The 11749-nt window shown below is 36.1% G+C and overlaps 3 protein-coding genes across 4 annotated transcripts in view; 2 read left to right on the top strand and 1 right to left on the bottom strand.

Moving 5' to 3' along the window:
- kel (Kell metallo-endopeptidase (Kell blood group)) overlaps positions 1–5929 on the top strand; it is a 14437-nt gene extending 8508 nt beyond the window's left edge. For both annotated transcript variants that reach the window (XM_016501385.1, XM_016501387.1), the window contains exons 8-18: positions 944–1104; positions 1211–1328; positions 1434–1529; positions 1616–1714; positions 1798–1875; positions 2023–2126; positions 3031–3120; positions 3396–3463; positions 3554–3714; positions 4945–5034; positions 5113–5929. In XM_016501385.1, coding sequence (XP_016356871.1) covers positions 944–1104; positions 1211–1328; positions 1434–1529; positions 1616–1714; positions 1798–1875; positions 2023–2126; positions 3031–3120; positions 3396–3463; positions 3554–3714; positions 4945–5034; positions 5113–5277 — 1230 coding nt within the window. In that variant the 3' untranslated portion in view covers positions 5278–5929. The remainder of the gene's footprint in view (positions 1–943; positions 1105–1210; positions 1329–1433; positions 1530–1615; positions 1715–1797; positions 1876–2022; positions 2127–3030; positions 3121–3395; positions 3464–3553; positions 3715–4944; positions 5035–5112) is intronic.
- A 516-nt stretch (positions 5930–6445) lies between these two features.
- Positions 6446–8430, top strand: emg1 (EMG1 N1-specific pseudouridine methyltransferase). Its single transcript, XM_016501374.1, has 5 exons — positions 6446–6656; positions 6778–6879; positions 7200–7341; positions 7472–7680; positions 7813–8430. The coding sequence occupies exons 1-5, from the start codon at positions 6507–6509 to the stop codon at positions 7924–7926; spliced, it is 717 nt and encodes a 238-aa protein (XP_016356860.1). The 5' UTR covers positions 6446–6506; the 3' UTR covers positions 7927–8430.
- A 1743-nt stretch (positions 8431–10173) lies between these two features.
- Positions 10174–11749, bottom strand: part of LOC107699926 (general transcription factor 3C polypeptide 6-like) — a 3795-nt gene continuing 2219 nt past the window's right edge. The window contains 2 exon segments of the mRNA XM_016501373.1: positions 10174–10740; positions 10742–10966. Coding sequence (XP_016356859.1) covers positions 10374–10740; positions 10742–10929 — 555 coding nt within the window. The 5' untranslated portion in view covers positions 10930–10966 and the 3' untranslated portion in view covers positions 10174–10373.

Below are 11749 nucleotides of genomic sequence, written 5' to 3'. Positions count from 1 at the left end.
TATCAAAATGCCCCAACCCAAAATGTCACTTACGCCCTTCTGGTTCTCACCCCTCGAATTGTTCAACTCAAGACTAGCAATGTGTGCTAAGGAAATAAAGTCAATTTTGATTTCATGAGGACTTTAAAGACTGATATTATACAGAGATCGTGCAATCTTTATTCATATTGATATTAAAGCACATTTTAGACTTAATATTAAGAAATGTGCATTGTGCAATAAAGAATAAAAACAAAGTTTAATTATAATTAAAGTGATATGTCTATAAATATGCAAATTGATTTGAAGTATACTTAGTATGAAATAAATGTATTTTAAATAAATTATGGCATAGTTTTTTTTTTTTACTAGGGATTTTAAGACTTATTGATCTTCAGGGACTGCAATGCCTCTTTCATATTATTTCCTGTTTGTGTTTTTCTGCATATAGTTTTGCATGTTGCTAGTGTAATTTTAGTATTATTTAAATAACTATTATAGTATTTATTAGTATTTTGAATTACCTTTTATTTTTGTTTATTTTCAGTTTCCATTTTAATTTGAGTGTACACTTTAATATTTTGCTATATAACAATAACAACACCAGAAAAGATGATTTTGTTTTTCGAACCACGTGACTTGGATTTGGCAGACAGAAGTTTTTCAAATATTAATAAGTAGTGAAGTTTTGATATAATATTTTTCTAAGAAATAATGATAAATGTTTTTTTCAAGTTTATGCCTGGTTTAAAAATGTCAGAAATTAATTCAGAAATTAAAAACATTTGTATCATAGAAGATGTCTAGGCCTATTCAAGTTATAGGGAATTAACTGCATTTTTAATATATTTTTGAATACAATGATAGATCTGGACAAAAAAAATAAAAAATGAGTGTCATGTCATTAACCCAAATAATATACAGTACCTGAAATGTGTACTAATGGACTTCCTGTCCCTCACAGACTCGAGCTCCAGCCATTGCTTGGCTTGCTTGCCTACAAGCCACATTTCAGCCTCTTCCTATCAGCCAATCAGATCTTGTTTTAGTTCACAATCTCCCGTACATTATCCACATGTCCCAGACAATCAGTAAATGGCAAGTCCAGCATGAGACGATGGGCACGTAAGTCACTTTATAGTCATATTTTCTTAAGCAAATGTGATAGATATCGATTATTAACACAAATGTTTGTTTCTCCCTATATGTGCTTGTGTGTAAATATCTGCAGCAGTTCACTTCATACATACATGATCTTTAGTCTTTTGCACACGCTCATTCCCGCGCTGGACTCAAGGTTCTTCCGAACAATGAGAAACTTTTCCATTGCAACTGGAGACACACAGGAGGTGGGTCTGCATTGAATAAATTACCCACAATGCCTGTTTGTGTAAAGTGAAGCAGTGCAGACTGCGTTATATATTTCTCTCACTTATACCGTCTATTGGTTTTAGGAGATCCCACGCTGGTTGCGATGCGTTCAGCAGACGGAGCGAGGGTTTGACACTCTACTCAGTCATGCAATTAGAGAAAGACATGCACAGAAAGAGGTACATTTTGGCTGGACCTCGTGAACATGAATTTAATAGAGCAAAGTCACATTTTGATATCACGGGTGTTTTTCTGTCTCTGCCAGGCTGAGGAGTTGATTTATGATGTTTATTTGTCCCTCAAGAAGAAACTAACAGATTTGAGCTGGAGGGACGACAGATCATCAGCCTTTATTTTGAATAAGGTATGTTGTGAATCATATACAAAACCATATCCTACTGAAACTGTGTATGGATTATTGTTCAGATAATTTTGTATATTTTTCAGATAAAATCTCTTAATCCAAGACTCTCCGCTAAAACAAATAACCTCAATCATGCAGAACTCAACCATCTCTATGCAGAGGTAAATTAATGACTGGAAATTAATTTCGATGAGTGAATTAACAGTCAGTGTAGTGAATGAAACATTTTCATTTATTGAGTCCTTCCTTCACATTGAGAGGGCTTCATTGACTGTTTCTCTCTCTCTCTCTCTCTGTCTCTGCACTAGGTGGTTTTGAGCGAGGAGGATTTTTTCTCCAACTACCTGCAGATGCTGGTGCTGGAGCAGAAGAGCAGGAGCAGACTGCTCTCACACGGCACACAGACTGAAGGGTTAGTGCTCTCATATTTGCAATGACATTTAGGGTAATGTTTTGTCAATGTCAAATATGTTAAAGGATTTTAAATGCACAACGTGGAGGCAAAGAGTGATGCGTGTTGGTTAGTGTGCATCAATTAAAGCAGCGCATTAATATAGAACGGTGATTAAACTGACTTGGAACTACCTGTGCATTAAACGGTTTTACTGCATACCTGCCAGCCAATCAGAATACAGTATTCAGACAGACCATGGAATAAGAGAAAATATTCTTTAGTTTTTTTATATATATATTTTAATGTTTATTATTAATTATTCCACTATTTAGTAAACTGTATTATATATATACATATTTTTTTATATGAATGTATTATAATTATTTTATTTTTCTTGAATTGTTTTTAAATAAAATATGTATTTATAAGATACAACTCAAACATTATGATGCTCATGTGACCTAAGTTATTTGCACTTATTTTATATCCATGGATTATGCAAATATTGCTTATCTTCAAAAGTCTCAACTAATTTAAATAACAGTTTTTACTTCATAAAAACTGTACATATTACGTACATATTACGTTCATATGAACTAATTCAAATTTTAGTCTCATATTTATTTTAATTTTTCTCATCTTTCTTGGGTTGTCACTATTCTGATAGTATAGAGTAGCAACAGATATTACTCTCCGTATTGTGATGTACATCCAAGTGAAATGGATTATATAGAAAATGAAAAAGTATAGGGCAGAGACTTGATTCTATCCATGGGTTGTTGATTGGATGGTGGAAGATCTGAATGCGAGCTTTAGGTTGATCATATGCATGGATGACTAGTTCAATAATATGCATTTAGAACATCTGATGCCAACTTTAAGTCATCATCCATTTTGCATATCTGTCTTCCCTCACCTCTAGTTTGTCTGTCACTCCATCCATCTCTGGTATTGACATCATCATCCCTGTTGGAATGTTTGTGTCACCCTTCTTCCATTCCTCATATCCCAGGTATCTAGTGACAGCATACAGCATGAAGCAGAATATTCATTCAGTGGAAATACTATTACATTCCAAAATATATTTTGCACCACTTTTAGTAAAATAGTGGTATATTCTGAAATGTTACTGTGAGTCATAATGAATGAAATCTGATCTTTTGATGCTCCCTGAAATAATGTCTTCAATTTTCCTGTTTTTATGCCTCATTTTTTAATCCACTCTTCTAGTTTTATGTGCTGAAGATGTTATATGCATGCATGAAAATTTACATCAATATTATATAGGGCACTGAATTATGGCACACTGGGATCTCTGATGGCTAAAGATCTACTCCACCTTCTGCTCCCTGATAGTAAGTCAGTATGGACCTCAATCACTCAGCGTGAATGTGCATGTGTGAGTGTGGGAGTGTTTTTAAACACCTTCTGTTTCTCATCACTAGTCCACATGCAGGCCAACAATCCAGAGTCAGACAGCATGTGCATATGGTCCCATTATCTGAGTGTGACCAGGGATCCAGGACGGGTCGGCACATTCTCTCTTCCCCCCTCTAAACAGCAGGAGGTTTGGGTGCAGTACTCTGCTCTACAAGTGGCACTGGATGTAAGCTAACTTACTCTAGACCAGGGGTTTTCAATCTTTTAGATGCCACAAACCCACAAATATGACTCATCCTAAAAAGTCTAAAATATTTTTTGCTAAATATTTTGTTTACGTTAAAAGAGTAGTTCACCAAAAATGAAAATTTGCTGATAAATTACTTGCCCTCAAGCCATCCAAGATGTAGGTGAGTTTGTTTCTTGGAGAAATTTAACATTACATCACTTGCTCACCAGTGGATCCTCTGCAGTGAATGGGTTCCGTCAGAATGAGTGTTCAAACAGCAGATAAAGTAGGCTACCCGACACAACTCCAGTCCATCAAGTAACATCTTTTGTTGTGAAAAGCTGCGTGTTTGCTGTGTGTAAGAAACAAATCCATCAATCAAGACATTTTTAACCTTGAAACTTTTGCTTCTGGCTAAAATATGAGTTCTTTATCCACAATATTGCTTTCTCCCGTGGAAAAGTCAACTCGTCTGAATCAGGGGAAAAATATGCACAGATCAAGCACCATTTACAAGCAAAAACAATCCAAAATAGTGCTAAACAAATATGTAGGTGGACTTTGATGTGATGCACTTTTTCACTGCTGGAAGTGTTATTATGGTATTATGGATTATGCTATCGCCAAAGCGACAGTTTAAAGTTAAAATTCCTTAATGATGGATTTTTCTTACAAGCTCACATCTTTTACTTTAGAAGTGAACTGATGGACTAAAGTTATGTGCATTACTTATGTCTTTATCAGCTGTTTGAACTCTCATTCTGACGGCACCCATTCACTGCAGAGGACACATTGGTGAGCAAGCGATGGAATGCTAAATTTATCCAAATCCGTTCTGATGAAGAAACAAACTCATCTACATCTTGTATTTTCAGCAATTTAAATTTGTGGGTGAACGATTCCTTTAAGTAAAAATATTGTTTTTCTGACTCACCATAGTACTGTACTGTTATATTTATTATCTATTTTCAATTTTATTTTAATCAAATTTTTTGTTATTTATTTTAACCTATTTTTTTTTTTATTTATCAGAAAATGTTTTATTAATTATTTAGTTTTACATTATTTACACTGTTGTTCTCTAAGCTTTTAAACGCACTCCCTTGCGGCCCTCAGTTTGAAAACCCCTGCTCTAATCTACAACAACACTCTTTTCATTGCTATTTAACGATGAACCCAACTTTTATCTTTTTCAACATGTTATGTTCCATATTTGTTTCTTAACAGGCTTATAAAATGAGTTTCACAAGGCATCCAGCAGACTCATCTCTATCAGGCCTCTCTTACCTTCACCTGTTACTCTCCTCCTTTACAAAGGTACAGAGAATGTCAATGAGAAATGTATAAGCACTCAAGGATGTGTGCTAATCAAAATGTTCAAATCATATGTTACAGGTAACGTGTGACGCTGACTCCTACCATGAGTTCATGCCCTTTGAACCTTCCTTCCTGGTGACAGTCCTGTGTTCAAACTCCGGCTTCTGCCCCAAAACGCTGACCTGTGTGAATAAATCTCAGAGTTATCCTCGTGAGATGTGTCAGAGTCGAACGCTGCACTGAATCTGGGAGGAACTCATGTCTGCTGAGACCTTTTGGAGCTTGTTTGGGACTATTGAACCATTGGAGCTGCTCACTGTTTAGTAAAAGAAGGTCATTCCAGAGATCATAAAGCTTTTTATATTCACTTGTTAAGTAATGGGTTTAGAAAAGTCACATATACATACATTTAAGCAATATTATCACATTTGATAAATCATGTACAGAATGATGAACAGTTAAAGCCTGCTTGGTGGATGTGTTCTCTCACAGCACTTAGAAAATTGACCATGCTTTTACTATAGTATTGAATTTTGGGGGAAATGTTGATTCATACAAAATAATATTTTTGGGAAGGGAGGGAATCTCATACATTTTTTTTTTAACTACAACTAGCATAGTTTGTTTACAGAGTTACACTGGTTTACATGTGGTTACTGTAAATACCACAGTTAAACTGGTTACTATACAAGATTTATGGTAAATTTGTACCAAGGAAGGAGAGCATTTCACCAAGTAAAAGTGATTCCAGTTGTAATTCATTAATGATGGATAATTGTGCTCTTTATTCTCTCTATTGTAAATACAGTTTGATGTCTAAAGTCTGAATGTATCATGAATGCCACTCTTATTTTTGAAATGTATTATATTTGGATGAAACATTAAAAAAAAAGTATTTTTTGCATGTGTGCTTTTTGGTCTGTAGTCAAGGAATTTCATACATATAACATACTATTTAATGTTTTAGAGCAGAACATTAATCAGTACCAAAAATTAAAGGATTATGTACATGAAATTGAACAATATATAATTATCTTAATCTCAAAAGCAAAAAAGAGATTACATTAAAATGCAAAATACATAGATTTACTAAATAAATCATTTTGACCCAGGAAAGTCCTAATAATTTGGAAATGTCTTTCTCATGATTATGAATTATTTCAGTTTCTAAGAGAAAATGGTCAAATCCATTGTTTGTGTGTGTGTGTGTGTGTGTGTGTGTGTGAGAGAGAGAGAGAGTTTATCAATTCTGTATTATTGTTTTCATAGCATTTAATGTATTTCAGAACTAAGTTTTACATTGTAATTACGTGAAACAATAACGGCTCAATTTACACCAGAAAACACATATTTCATTATATAACGTGAATAAAGTATTTTAGATAAGACCGTGTTGCCGTCATCAGTTAGCGCCATTCTGAACAAACGTGTTGTTGTGACGCACATTTGATGCGTCGGAGTTCTGTGTCAACATGGCTGCACACGCTGGAGACAAGCGTGGTCTGGAGCATTTAGATGAATATGATCCAAAACCGGCAAAACAGCAAAGAAGTTTGCACGATCAGATGGCGGAAAAGCGGTTTGTTGTTGTTTTAGAAGGAGCGACGCTTGAAACCGTAAAGGTAAAGAACAACTAAGCACCGGATCGCGTGTTATTCACTGGAATTGCCACTACAGCTTTAACAATAATGCTTCTCCTAACTGTAGGTCTCAGTATTTAAATGTAAACGTATCTCTATACAGGTTGGAAAGACATTTGAGTTGCTGAACTGCGATCAACATAAGAGTATGATCATGAAAAGTGGAAGAGACCCTGGGAAGATTCGCCCTGATATCACACATCAGGTAAAGCTCTTCAACTCTTACCAAGCATCCGAGTTAAACGTAGTTCATGTTACATTTGAAATGTAGTAATACGATCAAATGCAAAAGGTTTACGTTTTTTCACTTTTTAATGAGAAATTATTGATCAGATGCACTATGGTTTTAGTTGAAAAATAATAAGTTACAACTTATTATAAATATGTTTTGAATGCACTGAGAATAAAATGTAAAAAAACAAGCCATCTTGCAAAGATGTTCTGACAACTAAGACCCTATGGTTTTTGTAGTTTAAAACTGAGAGATTTTTATTTGTCCCAATAAAAATGTCTGCTTTCCCACAGTGCCTGTTGATGTTACTGGACAGTCCTTTGAACAGAGCTGGACTGCTTCAAGTGTACATTCACACAGAGAAGAATGTTTTGATCGAGATCAACCCACAGACAAGAATTCCTCGCACTTTTGCACGATTTTGTGGACTAATGGGTAAATTCACTCCATTTGCACGTTTACTGTAATCAAATCAATTCAATTTTGTCAGTTTTGTATTACAGAAAATGCTGTAGTATCTCAGATTCAGAGTAAGTTTATCTTATTACTACTTGTCCTCCTATAGTCCAGCTTCTGCACAAGCTGAGTGTGAGAGCAGCTGATGGTCCTCAGCGTTTGTTAAGGCTGATTAAAAATCCAGTGTCGGACCACCTGCCTCCTGGATGCCCCCGATATTCGACATCGTTCAAAGCAGGAGATGCTGTGTGTCCCAGAACAATTGTCCCTAAAGATGGACCTGCCGCTGTTGTCATTGGTGCATTTGCACATGGAACAGTGAGTCTGTTCCCACTTCTCCTCTCAGCTAAATGAAATATATTCCCCATGCATAGAAAATAATTTAATAAATGTGAATTGTGTCATCGCTTTTGAAATAAATCACTGATCTGTCTCTCCATCCTATCATAGGTGAATGCTGACTACACAGAGAAGACTGTGTCCATCAGTAACTATCCTCTGTCTGCCGCTCTGACCTGTGCCAAGATGTGTTCAGCGTTTGAGGAGGTCTGGGGAGTGTTATGACAAAACCAAACTGTTATGAACTTTCATGTTTCTGCCGGATTGAGGAACAGACCTTTGGACTGCGTTCTGTGTATGTGTGTATAGTCCATTCCTTTGAGCAAAAATTGTGTTATATGATGTCAGAACAGAGGAGAATATTTCATGTATTATGACACAATTTTAACTCACACTGAAGCAAACAGTTATACCCTTTAAAATGTGGGGTATTAAACCTCAATTCCATTTTGTATAGGTTTATACACTTAATAATAAACCCAGATTTGCATTTAAAACTATGTCTGATACATGTAACAACACTTTGCCCTTTTTTTCTACCTACAATAAAGAAGAGCATGCAACAGTGTGCCACTTTTTCAGCCGCCTTTGTTTCCAGAAGCAATTTTCCATTTAAAACGTCCATGTTAAAGGAGTATAAGCCATAAACAAAGCCAACCAGCTATAAGATGAATCAGAACATTACATTACTATTAAGCAAAAAAATATTTGAAAATCAGACAAAAAGACAAAAGGTACAGGACTGTACTTAAAGCAGCACTATGTAACTTTTTCTGTTCAAAATTTGCAAAATGTATATAATAAGCGAGTACATCATGAATTCATCTTCCAAACCGCGTTTTTGTCGTATTCCGAATCACTACGGTACACTTATAAGTACTTATATTTGGACTATTGTAGCCTGGTCGGGTCGTCACCGCTGCGGAGTAACACATACCTGCGTGAATCGCCATAGACATAAACTTAGAGAAGTAGCTCCGGTTGGAATGTTCTTCTGCGGGATATGTGCAGTTCTGTTTATTAACCGCTAGAGTACACTCCAAAGAGAAAGGAAAACTTGTAATCGCATCATATGACCCCTTTAATGGCTTTGAGGAGAAAAAACCATGAAGCATTGTGAATGACAATCAAAAATAGTTAATATAAAATTCAAAAGTATAAATCTTGGAAGTATTTTGAGTGTAGCGAGACTGATTTGATTGTCATTCACTGTGCTTCATGGAAGTGAAAAATTTCAATTTTTGGTGCAATTTTGCTTGCTGTGACTGATTGATATATTTTTTTGTGCGGAATCATGGGCGGTGTAATTTTCACCAGGAATTCTGCTGTTAAAACTGTTTTTTTTTTTTTATAAATTGAAATTATGTAAACCGATGGCTTCTGCAAAAGCATGTACCATCGATTAACAACCTTGAGTTCATACACAGCAGGTCTGTCTTTGAAGGTTTGCGAGTTATCATTAAAACTCGATTCCCCTATACAGAAAATGAAAGGAATTTTTACTTCTGGGACCTGACTGTTGCTGGTTTTATTCAGCATTATTCTGAGATGTTCTTTTCAAATTCTCCTCACTTGTTCTGGTTTATCACAATTGTCTTACGGTTGTACTGTAGCTTTAATCCTGTATTCTCCATTCTCACTCTCTCCTCCTGTGTTCAGGCTCTCTGGACATTTTAGCTTCCTTTACCATCAAATGTGCTTTAGTTGTTACTTAAAGTTTTTTTTTTTCTGTCTAGGCTTGATGTTGATTCTCCCTGCTGCTGGCAAGTTGGGATGCGTTTGTCACTTTTAGATTATTAATTTTTTTTTTTTCACATGCAACACAAAATTACACCATTATACGGAAGAGGAATAGGGCCAAGCCATAATAAACGAATGTTTAATAATGATGTATTAATTGGGTAGGTAGGCTATAGGGAGAGCTTTGTTGTCCCAATAAGGCAGCGTCTGTTGAATAATTTTAATAAAATCATTTACACTATCGCATCCTGTTAATGTACAATACTGAGGTGCAAATAGCAAAACTTGAGTTTAACCTGAATGATTCAGTAGCGAACCACTGAATTTGAATAACTTTTATCATAACTTAAATAACAGGTTTTTTTTTTTCTGTCTAGGCTTGATGTTGATTCTCCCTGCTGCTGGCAAGTTGGGATGCGTTTGTCACTTTTAGATTAATTGTTTTTTTTTCACATGCAACACAAAATTACACCATTATACGGAAGAGGAATAGGGCCAAGCCATAATAAACGAATGTTTAATAATGATGTATTAATTGGGTAGGTAGGCTATAGGGAGAGCTTTGTTGTCCCAATAAGGCAGCGTCTGTTGAATAATTTTAATAAAATCATTTACACTATCGCATCCTGTTAATGTACAATACTGAGGTGCAAATAGCAAAACTTGAGTTTAACCTGAATGATTCAGTAGCGAACCACTGAATTTGAATAACTTTTATCATAACTTAAATAACAGATAGATAGATGTGCTTTTAATAAAAATAATACGCAAATGGGACAGACACATACACTGTATGTATTTATGTAAACAAAATACAAAACCACTTCTATTAAGCAGAAAATGTATATTTAGACGATGCAGTATATACATGATCAGAAATCAGTCTTTCAGTCTTTCATGAGCCGTCGTCCCCTTCTCGTGCAGCCGCCAGTTCAGAGCAGCTCAGCGGAGCTCTCCAGAAGCGTGGCTCCCGCGTCGGTCTCAGTCTCCTCCACTTCATCCGCTGATTCGTCGCTCATCTCTGGATCCTCGCAATCGTTAGATTCGTCTAGCACAGATTTCTCAGTGTCGATGGGATCCAGGTAGTGACAAACTGCGCTCTTCCTGCCGAACGATTCTTCCTCGTGGAGAGCCAGCACCTCTATTCTGCTAGAGAGGGGCTCATCCTCCTTCCTCTCCGACAGAAACGTCCGCTGAAGCATTAGTGTCTTCATTGTGTGACATTTGTATTTAAGAGCTGAATTAGAACCTGCACCGTCCTCTTCAAAAATCGCACATGTTCCGATGGCATCCTCGTACTCCGGCGAACAGATAGCGACCCGCCTGCACCATGGGCTGCTCGCTGTCAATGTCCACGATCTTACACGCGCCCTGCCGACTGGAGATTAAATCAGAGCTGATCATCCCAGACAGTTCCGCCACAACCAGCTGCTCCTCTTCTTCCCATTCGTCCTCCATGGCTGTGTCTGAGGAAGCAGTTGCGCTCATTTAACTCTTTGAAATGTCGTACAACTCATGAGCAGCCCTCTGCCAACAACAACAACTTCTTCTTCTTCTTCTTGTTTTATGGCGGGTGGCATCCAACGTTAAGGTGCATTACCGCCACCTACTATACTGGAGTGTGGACCAGAGTGACTAACAGAACTTTATATATAAAAAATAATAATAATTTTTATAAAAAAATAAATAAATAAAACCCATTATTAATAATAAAAATAACAATTATACTTTATATTCTATTTATTAACCCAGTTTCCCTCAAGAATACAATTAAAGAATTATAATTTCCTGTTTGACCGAGTATTTGCTTTGCATCTAGTATCTCCTGTGGTGTCCTTCTGAATATTTCTCTTTCTATAATATATTTTTGGCAGTGACATAGAACATGTTCTACTGATTCCTCCTCCTGACAATACTCACACAGACCTGTGGGATGTTTTCCAATGAGATGTAATGTCTTATTTAGTCTTGTGTGACCCAGTCTTAACCTTGATATTATATTTTCCTCCTTGGTACTTCGCCCTGTCATCCTCATCCTTCCCACTTCTTTCTGGATGTTATAAAGATGTCTGCCTGTACTTCCCTTGTTCCATTTATCTTGCCATTTACTGATGATTTTACTTTTAATTATTGTCTTTATTTCTGCTTTGCTAAATAAAATGTCCATTGTATTTTCTTGCTTGATTGCTTCTTTTGCTAATGAATCTGCTGTTTCATTTTATTTAACTCCCCTGTGAGCAGGCACCCACATAAATGTAACCACTATATTCAAATTATGAAGTCTGAAAAGAGTTTCATATATTTCATT

This window comes from Sinocyclocheilus anshuiensis, unplaced genomic scaffold, assembly GCF_001515605.1.
Source record: "Sinocyclocheilus anshuiensis isolate Anshui unplaced genomic scaffold, SAMN03320099.WGS_v1.1 scaffold1260, whole genome shotgun sequence".
Classification (NCBI taxonomy): Eukaryota; Metazoa; Chordata; class Actinopteri; order Cypriniformes; family Cyprinidae; genus Sinocyclocheilus; species Sinocyclocheilus anshuiensis.
The sequence above is the reverse complement of the archived record's forward strand: the minus strand, read 5'-3'. Positions and strand labels throughout refer to the sequence as shown.

Bases quoted from the DNA above. Each gene is read 5' to 3' on its own strand.
- emg1 (XM_016501374.1), top strand. From the start codon at position 6,507: ATGGCTGCACACGCTGGAGACAAGCGTGGTCTGGAGCATTTAGATGAA. The intron at 6,657-6,777 runs GTAAAGAACAAC...ATCTCTATACAG, and splicing joins CGACGCTTGAAACCGTAAAG to GTTGGAAAGACATTTGAGTT. The intron at 7,342-7,471 runs GTAAATTCACTC...GTCCTCCTATAG, and splicing joins ACGATTTTGTGGACTAATGG to TCCAGCTTCTGCACAAGCTG.